The following is a 17,835-nucleotide window of genomic DNA, read 5'->3' on the forward strand; positions in this document are numbered from 1 at the left end:
AGAACAGGATAAAGCGGCTACAGATAATGAGATGAGAACTCGTTATTTATGAAGTGAAAGAAAGCTTAAAAACAAAACATTTAAAACTATGGATATGATGAGTAAAAATAATTTAAAATAAGTCTTAATTATTGTAAAAAACGCTGTCAATTTACCCATTTTCTAACCATCATCGTTTTATAATATGGCAATCAAAACCAAATACTGAAGGCTTATCAAAAAAAATCTTTGCCCCAGATTTCCTGGTTGTTATTTCTTTAAGAAGAATAGTAATAAAAGCCAGAATCTTTCAAATCAAGCGATCTGAGAAACAGGGACAATCTGGCATCTCAAAACATCTGAGATTTGATTTTTTTTTTTACTTCGATTTCAAGAGATTAAATATTGATCCTCGATGTTTGGGATTTTTATTATCCCAGTCAGGTTTAAAGCGCGCGCAGTAATTTCAGTAATTTGAGCACGCTACTTTACTCATCTCATCTCATTATCTGTAGCCGCTTTATCCTGTTCTACAGGGTCGCAGGCAAGCTGGATCCTATCCCAGCTGACTACGGGCGAAAGGCGGGGTTCACCCTGGACAAGTCGCCAGGTCATCACAGGGCTGACACATAGACACAGACAACCATTCACACTCACATTCACACCTACGGTCAATTTAAAGTAGGGTGACCAGACGTCCCGGTTTTACCGGGACAGTCCCGATTTGGGGTTGTGTGTCCCGAGTCCCGACAAAAGTCTGTCAGGACACGGATATGTCCCGGTTTTCGCCACTCGCGACGTTTGCGACTGAGCAGCGTGTTAATCATTAGCGGAGAAATGTCTGCATTTACTATTCTGATGAATTGATAGGAATCGCAAACTGTCCTGGTTACTGCCCCCTGGCCCTGTGGCATGGGTGTTTATTTAGTCACATTATTCCAGACAACAGAACATGTTGCCATGCAGCAATAAAATAAACATTAACTGGCGCGACTGTTCTTTGTCTAGCAGCTAGCAGCAGTAATGCTGCAGCAATTATGCCAAAAAGAAAATGTACCTTTTCCAAAGATTTACAGGGCACCTACCCCTTCCTCCGAGAGGTGCAGAACAATGCGCACAAAGCCTACTGCACACACTAAGTGTTTTGTTCTTGTACTGAGTTGGGTAGCCCATGTTGCAAATGCTGTGCGCTCCTGTGGGGGCTTTCCTCGGGCTGTCGCCCCTCTCCTCCTTTACTGCTGTTTTGTTTGAGTGTATATTTTACGGAAACCGTGAGAGGCCCTTCATATAATCTTTTTTTATTCACCTTGTTATCCCGAGATAACGACAATTAATTCAGGATCTCGAGAAAACAACACAACTAATTCGAGATCTCGAGAAAACAAAACAATTATTTCATGATCTCAGCTGGATCACTGTATCTCCGTCGGTAGAGACGAAGCCGGGCCAGTCTTCTGCGGAGGTGCCGCGGACTAATTTTGAAATTATCCCTTATTAAAAGACTTAATGCAATCTCTCCCTGTGTCAACCCCTGATCAAAATATTGCCTTATTAGGTGATTGATTCATCTCATCTCATTATCTGTAGCCGCTTTATCCTTCTACAGGGTTGCAGGCGAGCTGGAGCCTATCCCAGCTGACTACGGGCGAAAGGCGGGGTACACCCTGGACAAGTCGCCAGGTCATCACAGGGCTGACACATAGATACAGACAACCATTCACACTCACATTCACACCTACGCTCAATTTAGAGTCACCAGTTAACCTAACCTGCATGTCTTTGGACTGTGGGGGAAACCGGAGCACCCGGAGGAAACCCACGCAGACACGAGGAGAACATGCAAACTCCGCACAGAAAGGCCCTCGCCAGCCCCGGGGCTCGAACCCGGACCTTCTTGCTGTGAGGCGACAGTGCTAACCACTACACCACTGTGCCGCCCTAGGTGATCGATTATTCCAGACATTCTAATGACCAAAGTTGCGTCTATACAGAATGAGAAATAGCCCCAAAGTCAGCATATCACAAGTCTCTTGGCGTACCTGAATGAACCATTTCTCAGCTGTTTACTCAAGATCACGGAATAATTGTTTTGTTTTTTCGAGATCTCGGAATAACGGTTTTGTTTTCTCGAGATCTCGAATTGGTTGTGTTGTTTTCTCAAGATCCTGAATTAATTATGTCGTTATCTCGGGATAACAAGGTGAATAAAAAAAAAGGATTATATGAAGGGCCTCTCGCGGCTTCCGTAGTATATATTCTCAAATCACTTGTCTCTTTTTTGTTTCTGTTTAACATACCATTCTGACAGTTTGGCCATATTGCTGTGTTGAACAGCTTGTTGCACCTTCCATTAAAGTGTTCACTTTTGTACACATCTTCTTGCTTTATTCATTCAGTTGTGGGGAATGGTTAGTAAGGTTGATTCTGACCTAGGCTATGTTGAGGTCACATATCTACTTTTTAAGTTCATGCTATAGAGCATACAATTTTAGAGATATAGCCTACATGTGCATATGCATTCTTCTTGGTGTTCTCACAAACAGGTGAAATAAATCAGTTTAAATTTGGCCTATGGACATAGCCTGGCCTATTCTCAGCCATTACAACATCTGTTGTCTGACCATAATTTAACTGATCTGTATACCACTGTGCTACTAGATCAGGGCTTTTCAAATTGTGGGGCGCACCTCCCCTAGGGGGCGCCAGAGTTCTTCAGGGGGGCGCAACGTGAGGAAAAATAAACCAGAATAAGTTACTATTGCAGACATTTAGCGAACTTCAGCTAGCCTTTGCCAGAGACAAAATGGATGGATTTTTAGTACCTAAAGCTACAGTGAGTGAGGAGACCGAGTCTGGGCCAAGCAAAAAAAGAAGGAAGTCTGACCACGATTATTTAAAGTTTGGATTTTCATGGACTGGATCTGAAGATGCTCCACTGCCACAGTGTGTTGTCTGCCAAGAGGTGCTAGCTAACGATGCTATGAGATGTTTAAAATGTGTAAAACAAGATTTTTTTTTTAAAGCACAGATGTTTAAAATGTGTAAAAAAAAGATATTTTAAAAAAGCACAGATGTTTAAAATGTGTAAAAAAAAAAGATGTTTTAATAAAGCTCATATGTTTTAAATGTGTAAAAAAGATGTTTTCAAAAAGCACAGATGTTTAAAATGTGTAAAAGAAAAAAAAATAAAAATGTGTACAACAACGGGGCGCTGTTGTTTATTTGCTCTCTGAGGGGGGGCTGACTCTCCCACACTTTGAAAACCCCTGAACTAGATAACAAAATGCCTCTTTGTTTTATTTCATGTGAGATGTTGATAAATGTGAGCTTATCAAGAGGTGCTAAGAGCACCTCTGCACCTCTCTGAGTGTCACGTTTACGTAAAAAAAAGGTGTGCGTGCACGAGCATGGTCGCGCGCAAAAGTGTCCCGGTTTCAGACTAGGGAAATCTGGTCACCCTAATTTAGAGTCACCAGTTAACCTAACCTGCATGTCTCGTCTCATCTCATTATCTGTAGCCGCTTTATCCTGTTCTACAGGGTCGCAGGCGAGCTGGAGCCTATCCCAGCTGACTACGGGCGAAAGGCGGGGTTCACCCTGGACAAGTCGCCAGGTCATCACAGGGCTGACACATAGACACAGACAACCATTCACACTCACATTCACACCTACGCTCAATTTAGAGTCACCAGTTAACCTAACCTGCATGTCTTTGGACTGTGGGGGAAACCGGAGCACCCGGAGGAAACCCACGCGGACACGGGGAGAACATGCAAACTCCGCACTCCCTCGCCGGCCCCGGGGCTCGAACCCAGGACCTTCTTGCTGTGAGGCGACAGCGCTAACCACTACACCACCGTGCCGCGCGCTACTTTACTCTTGTAGCGAAATGTAAAGAAACCCGGAAGCGAAGCGCGAGCCCGGGCTGCGCATGCTCCTCTTCATCAGCACTCAGTTCACTGAGCATCAGGAACTCCTGCTGAAACATGAGGAACTCCTGCTGAAACATGAGGAACTCTAACTCAGCGCTGTTCTCAGGCTGGGAGCGGGAACTCAGTGTCTGAGTGAGCGGCCGCAGCACCGCGCGCGCATGCGGACTGTGATGGGATCCGGTCTCCAGCGCGCTCATACACCATCATACCGGGGCTACAAGTTCTGAATTCATCTGTTTTGGTTTGTTTAGTCAGTTGATTCTCCGAGGAGACTACTCCGATCTTCACCCGTTCTGAAGGAGAATCAGCATGGTGCGGTTTGAAAACGTTGATTTTAAACCAAAATTCTTAGAATATTCTCAATAAACTGTAAAAATACACCGCATGCAGTCTTTTCTATAGCAAACAGGGTTCGTGTGCACGGTAAATGTCACGTGACATGTCACAACAAAGAGTTAGTGCTTTGAAGTCTGCCGGCCTTCCTAACCATCTCCCTCTATGGATGGATGGATGGATGGATGTCCACATACAGTGTATTTGTAAACGTATTGCATTTTATTTCCTGTGACGTCACATCATTGTACTGATAAAACGCTATTAATGTGTAATTATATAAATAAATAAACACAGCAGAAGGTCGGAGAGTTTAACTGTCACTTCAGCAGGGCTGGAACTAGTCAGTCAGTCAGTCAGTGTGTGTGTGTGTGTGTGAGAGAGAGAAAGAGAGAGAGAGATGGTGTGTGTGTGTGAGAGAGAGAGAGAGAGAGAGAGAGAGAGAGAGATGGTGTGTGTGTGTGAGAGAGAGAGAGAGAGAGAGATGGGGTGTGTGTGTGAGAGAGAGAGAGAGAGAGAGAGAGAGAGAGAGATGGGGTGTGTGTGTGTGTGTGTGTGTGAGAGAGAGAGAGAGATGGTGTGTGTGTGTGTGTGTGTGAGAGAGAGAGAGATGGTGTGTGTGTGTGTGTGTGTGTGTGTGTGTGAGAGAGAGAGAGATGGTGTGTGTGTGTGTGTGTGTGTGTGTGTGTGTGTGTGTGTCACTCCCACGGCACAGAGCACTATTTTGACGCACTTTATTGCAGTCGCGTGCAGTTTTTGGAACACAGCCATGGCAGCAGGTTTGTGGTGCTCTGATCTCACAGTGTGGGAGTGGGAGAGTGTGCGCTCTGTGTGTGTGTGTGAGAGAGAGGGAGAGAGAGATAGATATAGATGGTGTGTGTGTGTGTGTGAGAGAGAGAGAGAGAGAGAGAGAGAGAGAGAGATGGTGTGTGTGTGTGTGTGTGTGTGTGTGAGAGAGAGAGAGAGAGAGAGAGGAAGCTGTATGAAGGAATGGGGTTTGGCTGAAGAGTCTCTCTCTCTCTCTCTCTCTCTCTCTCTCTCTCTCTGTCCCGGCGCTATAAATGTGCTGCGGGTTGTCGGTTCTGTCAGTGAGCTGCAGTTGGGGTTGAGAGCTGAATGAGCTGCAGTTGGGGTTGAGAGCTGAATGAGCTGCAGTTGGGGTTGAGAGCTGAATGAGAGCTGAATGAGCTGCAGTTGGGGATGTGATCGGAACCCGGAGCAACTTTGACGCGCTCGCAGCCCTTCTGGATTTCGAGCCTGACTCACTCTTCATCTGTAGTTTTTCACATTTTAGTTCTTTATTTTTTGCGCAGCTGCTGATTATTACTGACATCATCAACAACAACATCAACAACAACATCAACAACAACATCAACAACAACTCAGAAACATCTGTCATCGGTCTGAGAAGAATCGGCTCCGACCCTGATCCGCGCGCGCTGCTTCCGTGTGGAGATAGTTTCGGGTGTGTGTGTGTGTGTGTTGTGGGCCAGTGTGTGTGTGTGTGTGTGTGTGTGTTGTGGGCCAGTGTGTGTGTGTGTGTGTGTGTGACGGCTCCGTGATGAGCGCGCGCCCAGCAGGCTCGGTGTCCGCGCGCCCCCGGTGCGGTTCCGGCTGCACGCGCCTGCTGCTGCTGCTGGTGTGTTCGGTGGGCGGGGTCACGGGGACCTGGGGGCCCGGACTGTACAGCTACCGAACCGGGACCTCGCTCCACAAAGACCCGAGCAAAAGGTACCGATTACTGACGAGTTTAATCAAAGTTTGCGCACCCTCACACCTCACTGTCACACCTGAGCTGGGCTTTAAATCAATCAATCAATCAATCAATCAATCTCTGTGTTCAAATGCAGTGATTGGAATGAATTCCTATTTAACTCTGACATTCCTTAAACATGCACAAGACTTATTTCATCATTCACTGCTGCTAATGACAAACTCCTTCCTGACTTCCTTCAACAGGGGTTTGTTTGTGTTTATTTGTGTTTGTTTGTGTTTACATCTCGTCATTGCTGTATTCACTCTCTGACTGTAACAGTAACATGATTCCACATTTTCAGTTGCAGCTTCAGCTTTCTGAGCGCATCACTGTTTGTGTTTGTTCTTCCTCCACCGCATCACATTCACTCCTGCACTTCATTTTTATTTATTTTCCTCAAAGTATTGTTCTCTTTCTTTGTGTACGAGACAGATAAAACTCTTGGATATTGAATATGATTATCATAAATAAATCAATAATAATAATAATAATAATAATAATTTTATTTTATAATAATAATAATAATAAAGTCACTGACAACCTTGTGTATTTAAAAAAAATAAATTAAATAGTATATTTTTACTTTTGAGATGGCGCTTTAACCCTAACGCTGATATGTTTAAAATAGTCTTTCTCTACATCATCATCATCAATCATGAATTAATGGCACCCCAGATTCTGAACAACATTGCTGATGTATTGTAGAGAGGATATTAAAAATCATTTCGTCTCATTGCATTACATCATAACAGAATTGATGATGTCACCGATCGTTACTTTAAGAATCAGAAACGTCGAGTGAAAGCCTGATGTTTGCTCTTCTGTGATAAACTGTTTTATATCAAGAGAAAAAAGTGAAGATGTGGCAGCCACCTGGTGTGTTAAATAATAATTCACACTTTTAAACAGATGTTAGTTACCAGGTGATTTAACCGTAACGATATTAAAGATGCCATTAAAGTCGTCTTTCTCAACATCATCATCACCACCATTCTGCAAATTAACACTCAGTCAGCTGCAGATCCTGAGCAAACTGAGTCCCATATTGATCAGAGGATCATAAATCATAATCATATCGTATCGTTACAGATGCGATATTTAAAAGTCTATCGTATACTATCATATCGTAACTTTAAGGTTTACACGACTTTTAAATATCGCATGTTTCGTTACAAAGATAATGAGTGATGCTGAGAGATGACTGTATCCTTACAGGAAAGTTTCAATAATGTGTAAAAATCTCACTCAGTTAAAAGTGTGAAGCAAGAACATGGACTCAAGTAGATGACGACGATAAAGGCATCGGGTTTTTTTTTCTTTTTTGACGCTTTAAAATATAAATAAAATACTCAGAAGCCTTTTCTATTGATGCAGTGACGAGACGAGACCTTCGAGATGTGTAACAAGTCCTTTTTAAAGTTGAAATTAAATCTACAGCATGAAAAAGCATATCATTAAGTCAGAAAAAATTGTAATTAAGTCGAGTAATGAAGTAAAATTACACAAATATTTTCCACCCTGAAAACAAGATATGAGTGGTGTTGTGTTCTCTAAATCTCGTAACTTGTAAAAGTGCTGATTAGGACCTTGAGAAGCTCCTTGACCGGGTGAAGAAGCTGATTTTCTTGTGTGTTTGAACAGAACCGTGGTGTGTTCTTCACGTTACTGTGGTTCTTTCAGTAGGTGAGAACGCCGCCATCACACTGTGGTGCAGAGAAACAACTGAAAAGTGAATTTGAGAAGAAAATGACTTCATACTCGTGAAATGATCTTGCTGCATGAAGAGATTGGTTTCCTTGGCAAGACCTCAGTGTTGAAATGGGTTTAATCCCCTCAGACTCTGGTGTCTTGTAATCAGGATAATTTCTGTAATATTGGAGAAACTTTAACTTGCTCAGGTGTTATTTTTAGCTTTTGGCAGGTTGCCAGGTAAAAATTCTCAGCCAAACTAAATCTCAAAATCCACAAAAAGATCTGATGTCACAAAAAAATCCCCGAAATGCTGGAGGTGATGTGTACAGTACGACAGAACAGACACTAAGAATTTTTTATATCATTTACATTCTGCATTCATTCAAACAAACGTAATTATTTTCTTCATTTGAAAACACATAATCATCCTTCGTTCCATCTTAATGTTGCACTCATTGTTACTTAGAAAGCGGACTGTTTTTACACCAGTACAATAAAAAACACCTCGCAAAAGGTCATGAAATTTCCTCTAATGTCTACAAAACTGCAGTTCAATAAAACACAAGAAAGCAAATGACTGGCACGAAAATCGATTTTAACCTCCAGTGAGATACTCATTACTGTTTCATCAATACTTTGAGAAAAGAAATATTATGTCCTTTTTAACAAAGTTAAAAAAAACCACTACCTGATGTCGTTTAACAGCTGATAATTGCTATAAGGTTATGGGTTCAGACTCCAGGGGTGGGGCGATATGACAAAAACATGATATCGCAATGTCTGAGGATGTTTCTGTGATACATGATATGTATCGCGATACTTAAGGTTTGCTAACAAACTGCCAGGAAAACTGTGTTGCTTTAAAATTTTTGACTTTAATGAAATGAATTTGTTGACATTTATTTCTTTAAAGAAACAAGAAAGAAATAAACTAAAAATGAAGGAAAAGAGCACGACGTTTTGTTGCCGCTCGGACACTGTTATAAAGTGAATGTTCATAAACTAAGTCAATGTCAAAACATATAAAAATAGATTAGCATAACGCTAAACATCATAATGCTAAAGGAATATCCGAGCGGTACCAAGACGTCGCATTCTTTTCTTTAATTTTTAGTATTTTTTTGTTTTTGTAAATCTTCAATTCTTTCAGAGATTTTTTTTAAACATAAACATCAGCTGCTTCCTGAGACTGTAATCATTATTTAAAGAAAAATAAGTTATAAAACGATATCTTGATACCGAAGAGATCTCAGAAAACTATCTTGTGATTTCTCATCATTCATCACGATATCGATGTTCTAAATGTCGGTTCTAACTCAAGTCCTGTTTAACAAATAATAATTAATAAAATAAAGTGATTTTCTGGATCAGGCGTACTTTTGGTAGTTTGTAGCTCAGTGAGAGATCAGAGATTTGTGTGTGTGTGTGTGTGTGTGTGTGTGTGTGTATAATTAGTCCCAGCTGTAATAATTCACTGTTATCTGTTTAGCAGAGTGTTGTGAGTTGCAGCCGACACATGTGCGCTCCCTCGCTCACTTCTTCCATCCGTCTTGTCTCGTCTCGTCTCGAGCGCTGTGTTAAAGTATGTGCAGATGCTCCAGCACCTCGGAGATTTTTTTTTTAACGTCAGCTTCGCTCAGCTTCGTCACTGATGAGTCAGAATCCTTTCCCACCGACACCGTCTCCATTCACATCCACAGAAAGAGACTTCAGCGGACAAAACAAACCTCACATCCATCTTACCGTCACGCATTGTGTGTCTGACACTCGGCTTCCTCTTTCCTATGGATTCTTTTACACACACACACACACACACACACACACACACACACACACACACACAGCTCACTCCGTCCTCACCCTCACTGTGCCTATTGTCTGTCTTAAGCACTGACTGAGGACCTTCTTTCACTCAGACTCTCGCAGCGTTCTCTGCCTCGTTCCTTTGAAGGAGCTCTCAAAGGTTCAGAGGTTTCACTTCCAGAAAAGAACAACAGCCTCATTAACCATCCAGAGAGCCCGTCTGCTTTCACACGCCGAGATTCTGAGCCAAATGCTCTCGGCCCACTTCCGAGTGAACTCGAGTGAGAAAGCAATTCGACTTTGAATCGACTCACTTGAATATGAGGAGGTGAATCTAACTTGCCATTTGTTTTGCGTTGCAGCATTTGAGCCAAAGTACAGAGCCGTAGCGCTGCTGCACTGCCGTGTGTCCAGAACAAAAAGAGAAAAGCTAATGGCTGGGTTCTTGCCCAAATTGAAAATCACATCATCAGTTTTTCTTTGACTGATCAGGCACACCACCACTCTCACCGGAGCAGGTGGGGGTTCGGCACCTTGCTCAAGGGCACTACAGCCATTCCTGCTGGTCCAGGGAACCAATCCAGCAACCTTTTGGCCCCAAAGCTGTTTCTCTAATCATCAGGCCATGGCTTCCCCCAAAAAAGAGAAACTAAAGTCATTATTTACTGAATATAATTACCGTATCTCATTGTTCGCTGAGCACCGGCTCCAAGTTCTCTGGATATTCTGTCCCGATATTTCTGACCAATCAGTGAAATAGTTTGAGTACAGGTTAAAATAAAACCACAGTTTTATACGATTGTTACATGATGCAGCAGATTGGTTAAAAAAAAAAAAAGCCCAGGTGTTAGCAGGGCCGGTTCTGGAGGGGTAGCAATGGTAGCATTTGCACCCGGGACTGGTGTGGAGAGGGGCCCCAAAAAATAAGATAAAATAAAAAATAAAGAGTTCTCTCTGCTCCTGAATAAGTGCATTACTGAGTGTCTCTGAGCAAAGGAGAGCCTGAACGTTGCAACCTCCCTATTGGCTGTTTATTGGTTGTTTGTAAAAATGTATCAGTTGTTGCCCTTCCCACGGGAATCATCGCGGGCTCGAGAGACGAGACCTGACGAGTTAGTTCGTTGGTAGCAGAACAAAATGTCTGGACACAAATCGGGTTTTCAGAAAAGGAAAGAAAATAAACGCAGGGTCGAAAATACAAAAAAGGAGGCAGAAAATGCAAAACGAGTATATACTTCTTGGCTTAGTAGACGAACAGAAGAACTCGAGGACACAGGGACTATCTCCTGCAGGCTTTCAGTTGTGTCATTGAATGGTTACTTTAGCCCGCCGTGGCTGCAGGCTTATTTATTATAGCCCATTTAGTTAAAATAGTTGATGTAAAATGTTTATAGTTATAGTTATGTGATGGTTGTCCTGATTTAGACTGGTGTGTGTGTGTGTGTGTGTTTTTTTTTAGGGGTTGCGTGATGTTGCACCCGGGTCCAGATTAGGGCAGAACCGGCCCTGGCTGTTAGAGTCTCTGTATCTCACACAAATATTGTTTTTACTCGATTTGGATTTTTTTTTTGTCCAGAAAGTTTGGACAGATCTAAAGGAGACACAGCAGTGAGAACGACGAGAGAGCGACAGAACTCAGGGTCAGGATGAAAAGAGATTTGGGAATCTTATATTCACTGAAAATTAGTCATTATTGTGGACGTGATGCAGGACTGGGTTTGAGTTTTGTCGTTTGGTTCATGCTGAGGGTGTCGAGTATAAAATGACGAACGAGGATCTTTCAGTTCAGATTTCACACTGAAATGATGACTTTGTGTGTGTGTAGACGCGTTAGAGACGTTTGGTGACGCTCAGTGACCTCGTGTCTTGCTAAAGACGTGTGTGTGCGTTTGGTTTGAGAGGAAGTTGGCAGAACGAACGCTAAACGCCTCATTTCCAGCCTGTGATCTCGGTGAAAAATGAGAACAGAGCTCGAGTGTGTGGCTGAGAGCCAACCTCCATCCTGCACACAAATCAAATATTTACCGTGTGTGTGTGTGTGTGTGTGAAGTCCACAGGTGTGGATGAGCGCCTGTGGTCTCCTCACTGTGAGTTTATCTCCTCCCGTCACTCAGACTCACAGGGACAGACAGTGTTTAGCAAACACACACAGCTGGAGCACCTCTGGAATTTTACTCCTCACTAATGAGTATTGCATTCTGGGAGCTTTTCCTTCACTGTGGGGTGTCGGGTCAAGTCGGGTATCTGACAGCTGGTTCCTTTGAGCCAGGGTTCGAGCTCTTGCAGTGTTGATGTTGTTCGCGATCTCGAGTTACGTCTCAGTTCTCCACAAACAGGACCTGTAGGTGGAGCGGTGTGTGAGGTGACCTGAGGTCCTGAGATCTTCACACCACTGTGTTGTTTACGGGTTTTAGGCCACGTTGTGGTCCATGTTCCTTGCCTCCCAATTTTAACGGGGAACGTTAGCGATTAGTTCATGGCCATAAATAAGACATGGTTATGGTTTATTTTGAATAAAATGTGCTGCTTCACGTCACCACTTTCAAAGTGATACGGACTTTGAACAGAAAACACATCTGGTTAAATTGATGGTGTTTTAGGGCTTTTGTAGGTGTGATGTAGGGGGTAATATTCCAAGACAAAAAAAATAATAATAATAATAATAATTCAGAGTTCCCCAGATAAAAGTTGTAAATTTCCCAGAAAAAACTCGGATATTGTGTGAGGAGAAAACTCAAATTCCGATATTCAAAAAGACACAAATTTACAAGAAACAAACTCAGAAAAATTGGCAAGCAATGAGAGTTACAGGAAACGCAGTCATTCCTCCTCGACTGCGCGATACAAAATAAAGCGCTGAGAGATTTTCACCTACAGTTCCCAGAATGCACCGCAGCCGATAATCTGCCGTGATCGTTATATCAGAGTTTCTCATAAATCCATGACTTTAATCTCAATTTCTAAGTTTTTTCCTCACAGCTTTATTACTTTTTAATCTCCGATCATAGAGTGTTTTCTTGGAAATTTACAGCTTTAATCTTGAGGGTTTTTTTTTTCTTGGAACATTATGTCCTCCTTCATTTCCATATTTTTTCCCCTCTTAGTTTTGTAGTTTAGCCCCTACAGTATTTCTGTTGCTATTTTATTATTGTTCTATTAGGTACGGTTATATTTATTTTTAGCCATTTATTTCTTGCACAGTATTTTATATACAGTTTATTTTCAGCTTGTATTGTATTTTAAACACACTGGATTGTTATGAAGGACTGGAGACCAGGGGTTTAAGATGTGATACGTGAAAGGTGGGATGAACACGTTGCATGGTGAGTGGTAAAGCCAGTTTGACGGAACATGGATTGATTACCTTGCTGATGAGGAAAGGTCCTAGGTACCTGGAAGCCAGCTTGTGGGAGACAGTTCTGAGTGGCAGGTGGCATGTGGAGAGCATGACTCGTTGCCCCACCCGGTAGGTGGGTGCCTTACAGCAGAGTTTGTCAGCCTGTCTCTTGGATGCTAGGGCGGAGCGAATGAGTTTTCTCCAGGCCATTGCCCACGTCCTCCTGTAGCGGCATATGAAGATCTAGGTTGAGGGTATGGCAACCTCCTCCTCCTGGCTGGGGAACAGTAGTGGTTGGTACCCTAGTGAGCACTGGAATGGAGAGAGACCTATGGCAGATGAAGGAAGAGTGTTATGAGCGTGCTTGACCCAAGGTAAGTACTTACTCCAAGAACTGGCATCCCTGGATGCCATGCAACTGAGTGCCACCTCCAAATCTTGGTTCGCCGGTTCCGCCTGGCCATTGGTTTGAGAGTGGAACCCTGAGGAGAGACTACAGGAGGCCCCAAAGAGTTTGCAGAAGGCCCTCCAGAACTGTGCAGTGAACTGAGGACCCCGGTCGGAGACGATATCAGTGGGGAGTCCGTGTATGTGGAAAATATGGAGGATGAGTAATTCGGCGGTTTCTTTAGCTGTGGGAAGCTTGGGCAGAGGGATTAAATGGATTGTCAGAGAAACGGTTGATAACTGTGAGGATGCATGTGTTGCCACCTGAGTTGGGGAGTCCTGGGACGAAGTCCAGGGCGATGTGAGACCAGGGTCAATGAGGAATTGGGAGGGGTCTTAGCAAGCCGGCAGGGGGTCGATTAGCTGTCTTGTTCCGGGCACATGTGTAGCAGGCTGCCACGAACACCTGGACGTCTTCCTTGATGGACAGCCACCAGAAGCGCTGTTGGACGAGTGCCAGGGTTCAAGCAGCTCCTGGGTGACAAGCCAACTTGGAGCCATGACACCACTGCAGCACCTGGGTTCGCACAGAACAGGGAACAGATGGTTAGGTGGTATGTTGCTTGAGTTACCTTCACCAGGGTCCTGCTCCAGGGCCTTCTGCACGAGTGTCTCAACCTCTAGAATGGTGGCTCCCACCAGGCAGCGTGGAGGAAGGATGGTCTCGGGTGGCTTGGACTCCTCTTGGTGGGAAGAGAACATCCTGGACAGGGCATCAGGTTTGCCATTCTTGGAGCCTGGATGGTAGGAGAGCGTGAAGTTGAACCAGGAGAAGAAGAGACCAACGGGCTTGACAGGAATTGAGATGTTTGGCAGACTTGAGGTACTCCAGGTTCTTATGGTCGGTCCAGACTAGGAAGGGGAGATCCGACCCCTCGAGCCAGTGCCTCCACTCCAAGGCTATCTTGATGGCCAACAATTCTCTGTCGCCGATGTCGTAATTACATTCAGCAGGAGACAGCCGGTGAGAAAAGAAGGAGCAGGGGTGGACCTTGTTATCACTGGCCCTCTGGGAGAGAATGGCTCTGACCCCTGACTTGGAAGAGTCAACCTCCACGATGAACTGTTTGGTCGGATTGGGTATGGTGAGAATGGGTGCTGTGGTGAACTTCCGCTTGGGCATGGAGAAGGCTTTCTCTGCTTCCTCCCCCCACCTTGAACTTGGTCTTAATCGAGGTCAAGGCAGTGAGAGGTCCAGCCACCATGCTAAAGTCACAGATGAAGCACCCATAGAAATTAACGAATCCCAAGAAATGCTGGAGCTCTCATCGCGAGGATGGGGTAGACCAGTCTGCCACTGCCTCAAGCTTGAGGGGGTCCATCTGGATCCTAGCCGGGGAGATGATGAACCCCAGAAACGAGACAGAGCTCTGGTGGAATTTGCCCTTTTCTGCCTTGACAAACAGCTTGTTCTCTAGCAGGTGCTGGAGGACCTGCTGGACGTAGACCCGATGTTCATCCAGGGAGTGAGAGAAGATCAGGATGTCATCCAGGTACACGAAAATGAAGGTTAAGAAAGTCCCTTAGGATGTCATTGACGAGTGCTTGGAAGACCGCAGGCACATTGGTCAGGCCGAAAGGGACCATGAGGTACTCGTAGTGGCCAGTGGTGGTGTTAAAGGCCGTCTTCCACTCGTCCCCCTCCCTGATCCTGACGAGATGGTAGGCATTGTGTAAGTCCAACTTGGTGAATATCTTGGCTCCCTGGAGTAGTTCAAAGGCTGTAGACATGAGCAGTAGGGGATAACGGTTCATGATGGTGATGGTGTTGAGACCTCGATAGTCAATGCAGGGGCGGAGCGACTTGTCCTTTTCCACAAAGAAAAATCCCGCCCCTGCTGGGGAGGAGGAAGGGCGGATGATCCCAGCTGCCAGAGACTCAGAGATGTACTTCTCCATGACTTGCCTTTCAATGGGAGAAAGAGAGTAGAGTCACCCTTTGGGCGGCACCGTCTCGGGCAGGAGGTCGATTCCACAGTCATAGGGTCTGTGAGGAGGGAGGGACACTGCTTGGGTCTTGCTGAAAACAAGTCCAGATATTCCAGAGGCACGTGAGAGAGGTCGGGAAACTCGCTGGCTGAAGGCTGCGGTGGTTTGGCAGGAGGCAGAGCGGAGTTAAGGCAGGAAGCTAGGCAGGAATGGCTCCAGCCTAGGATGGCATTATTGGCCCAGTTTAGATGGGGGTTGTGCTGCGATAACCAGGGTAATCCTAGGATGATGGGTACGTGGGGGTTGTTCATGATTTGGAGTTGGATGGTTTCAGAGTGGTTGCCGGAAATCCTCAGGATGAGCAGGGTGGTAAGATGGGTGATGGTGGTCAAGCCGGTGCCACTGAGTGTCAGGACTGAGAGGGATGTCGAGGGCAAGTAGCAGAATTCCCAGACGCTTGGCGGTGGCAGAGCAGATCAGGTTCCTGTCCACCCCTGAGTCAACAAGAGCCTGGAGATGGTGATGCTGGTTGTCGTGGATGATGATGACAGGGAGTAGTGGTCAATCAGCAGGGGGTTGGTTCTGAGTGTTGTCCACTGGGGCCCCTCGATTCACTGGTGGTCTTGTTCCCTTTAGCAGGCAGGCTTGGCAGATGTGTCCTTGCTGACCGCAATAGAAATAGGCCCCTGTGTTCCGCCGGTGCTGTCGTTCCTCCGCTGACACCCGATCCCGGTCTACCTGCATGGTTCAACGGACGCAGCAGGGGGTGGAGAGGAGGTGAAGCTGGGGCAGTTCTTCTCTCTCCTCTGTTGCTGGACCCAGGCATCGATGCAGTTGGTGAGGTCCATGAGGCTGGAGAGGTTCAACGGCAGTTCCAGCGATACCAATTCGTCCTTAATGGCATCAGACAGGCCGTGCAGGAACATGTCGATCTGGGCATGCTCATTTCAACTGCACAATGTTGCCAACATCTGGAACTCGGTGGCGTAGTCCGAGGTAGACCGGGACCCCTGCCGCAGCTCCATGAGCCCTCTAGCCGCCTCCCGGCCAGACAGAGAGCAGTCGAAAGTTCGCCTCGTCTCCTTGGAGAAATCCTTGAAACAGGAACAAAAGGGTGCATCGGCGTCCCAGACCGCTGTTCCCCACTCTCTGGCCTTGCTGGTGAGGAGCGAGATTGTATATGCTACCTGGGAGTGTTCTGTGGGGAAGGCCAGAGGTTGCAGTTCTAGGCTCAAAGAGCATTGAGACAGAAACAATCTGCAAGTATCTGGTTCTCTATTGTAGGGCTGAGGCACTAGAAGTCTCGGTTCACAGAGAAGAGCAGTGGCAGGAGCTGAAGTAGGAGACTGCTGGGCAGGCATGGCTTGATAGCGCTGCATCGGTGTGGTGAGGAGGTTGAGTGAGTTGGACAGGGTGGCGAGGTTCTGGGTGATCTGCTGGAGGTCTTGTTGATGGGTCCCGAGGAGAGTCCCTTGCTGCTGGATGGCTGTTCTCAGATGGATGAGTTCTGCTGGATCCATGCTGCCCAGAACGTACTGTTAGGGGTGGTGAGATTAGGATCCAGAAGCAGAACACACAGGCAGTAATCCAATAAATAATGAGATTTAATCCAGGGAAAGGGCATAGCAAAAAAGGTAAACAAACAAATGGCAAAAATAGTCCAGGTACAAAGAGACAAAAAACTTGACAAAAACACAAGACAGACAAGGACAAAAACACTAGAGCAAAAAAAAACATAAACAAGAAAAAACCCTAAGTGCAAAAACCATGCACTAGAAAAATAGCTTGAGCAAAAACCATGAAACACAATAACGGCACAGAACCAGCTAGAATAGCAAAACAAGACGTTCTGGCAAAGTCAGGGTCTGAGAACGGCTTATTTATACATAGCAGAGAGAACCAGGAAGTGAAATGCAGGCTAGATGGAATTCCAGTCCCAGATCTGGATTCGCGCTGACCTGGGAGATAAGTAATCTCCGGAGTGGAAGTCCGGGGCGGAGCATGACATCCCCACAACGACCTCTCCATTCAGTCCTTTAAATCATTATTCCTTAAAGTGGTCTCCATGATTTTTTTTAGTTCCTTCATTGATTTTATCTCAAAATCACAACCCACAGTTTTTATATTTATCGCTGAGATCTTCTCTCTCTCTCTCTCTCTCTCTCTCTCTCGTCTGCTTGCTTGATTTCAGTGGCTTTAATCCAAACCTCAGTACCTCAAAAACAAATAAATAGAATCTGATGATAAAGCTCTGAATGTTAGCTGATTATTTTCTGTCTGTGGAACGTTCAAGAATAACAAGTGCCATAACTCCAAAATACAGACCAAATATTATTGTTGTTCTTGCATTTAAATAATGTTAATGAAGTAAAGTCGTACTGAGGGGCTCCGGGGGATTTATTTTACAGACTATAGAAAACTTGAGCTCTTTGTAGAAAACTCAGGGACTGGAGTAACAGTTTCATGTTTTTTAGAGGGTCGTTTCTGAACAGTTCCTTCAGCAGGTTCCTGGTGTTCAGGGGTTTGTTCTTCACCGCGAGCATCATCACTGTTATCCAGTACAGAGTAACAGACGTGACCCAAACCCTGCGGATCAGACTGACGTGTGTGTGTGTTTTTATGCAGTT

General features: G+C 45.0%; 1 protein-coding gene across 1 annotated transcript in view; it reads left to right on the forward strand.

Moving 5' to 3' along the window:
• Positions 1-5,287: 5,287 nt before the first annotated feature.
• emid1 (EMI domain containing 1) overlaps positions 5,288-17,835 on the forward strand; it is a 140,501-nt gene continuing 127,953 nt past the window's right edge. Inside the window, 1 exon segment of the mRNA XM_060907536.1 lies at positions 5,288-5,975. Within this exon segment, the coding sequence (XP_060763519.1) occupies positions 5,806-5,975 (170 nt within the window). The 5' untranslated portion in view covers positions 5,288-5,805.

Source organism: Neoarius graeffei, chromosome 24 (assembly GCF_027579695.1).
Source record: "Neoarius graeffei isolate fNeoGra1 chromosome 24, fNeoGra1.pri, whole genome shotgun sequence".
NCBI lineage: Eukaryota > Metazoa > Chordata > Actinopteri > Siluriformes > Ariidae > Neoarius > Neoarius graeffei.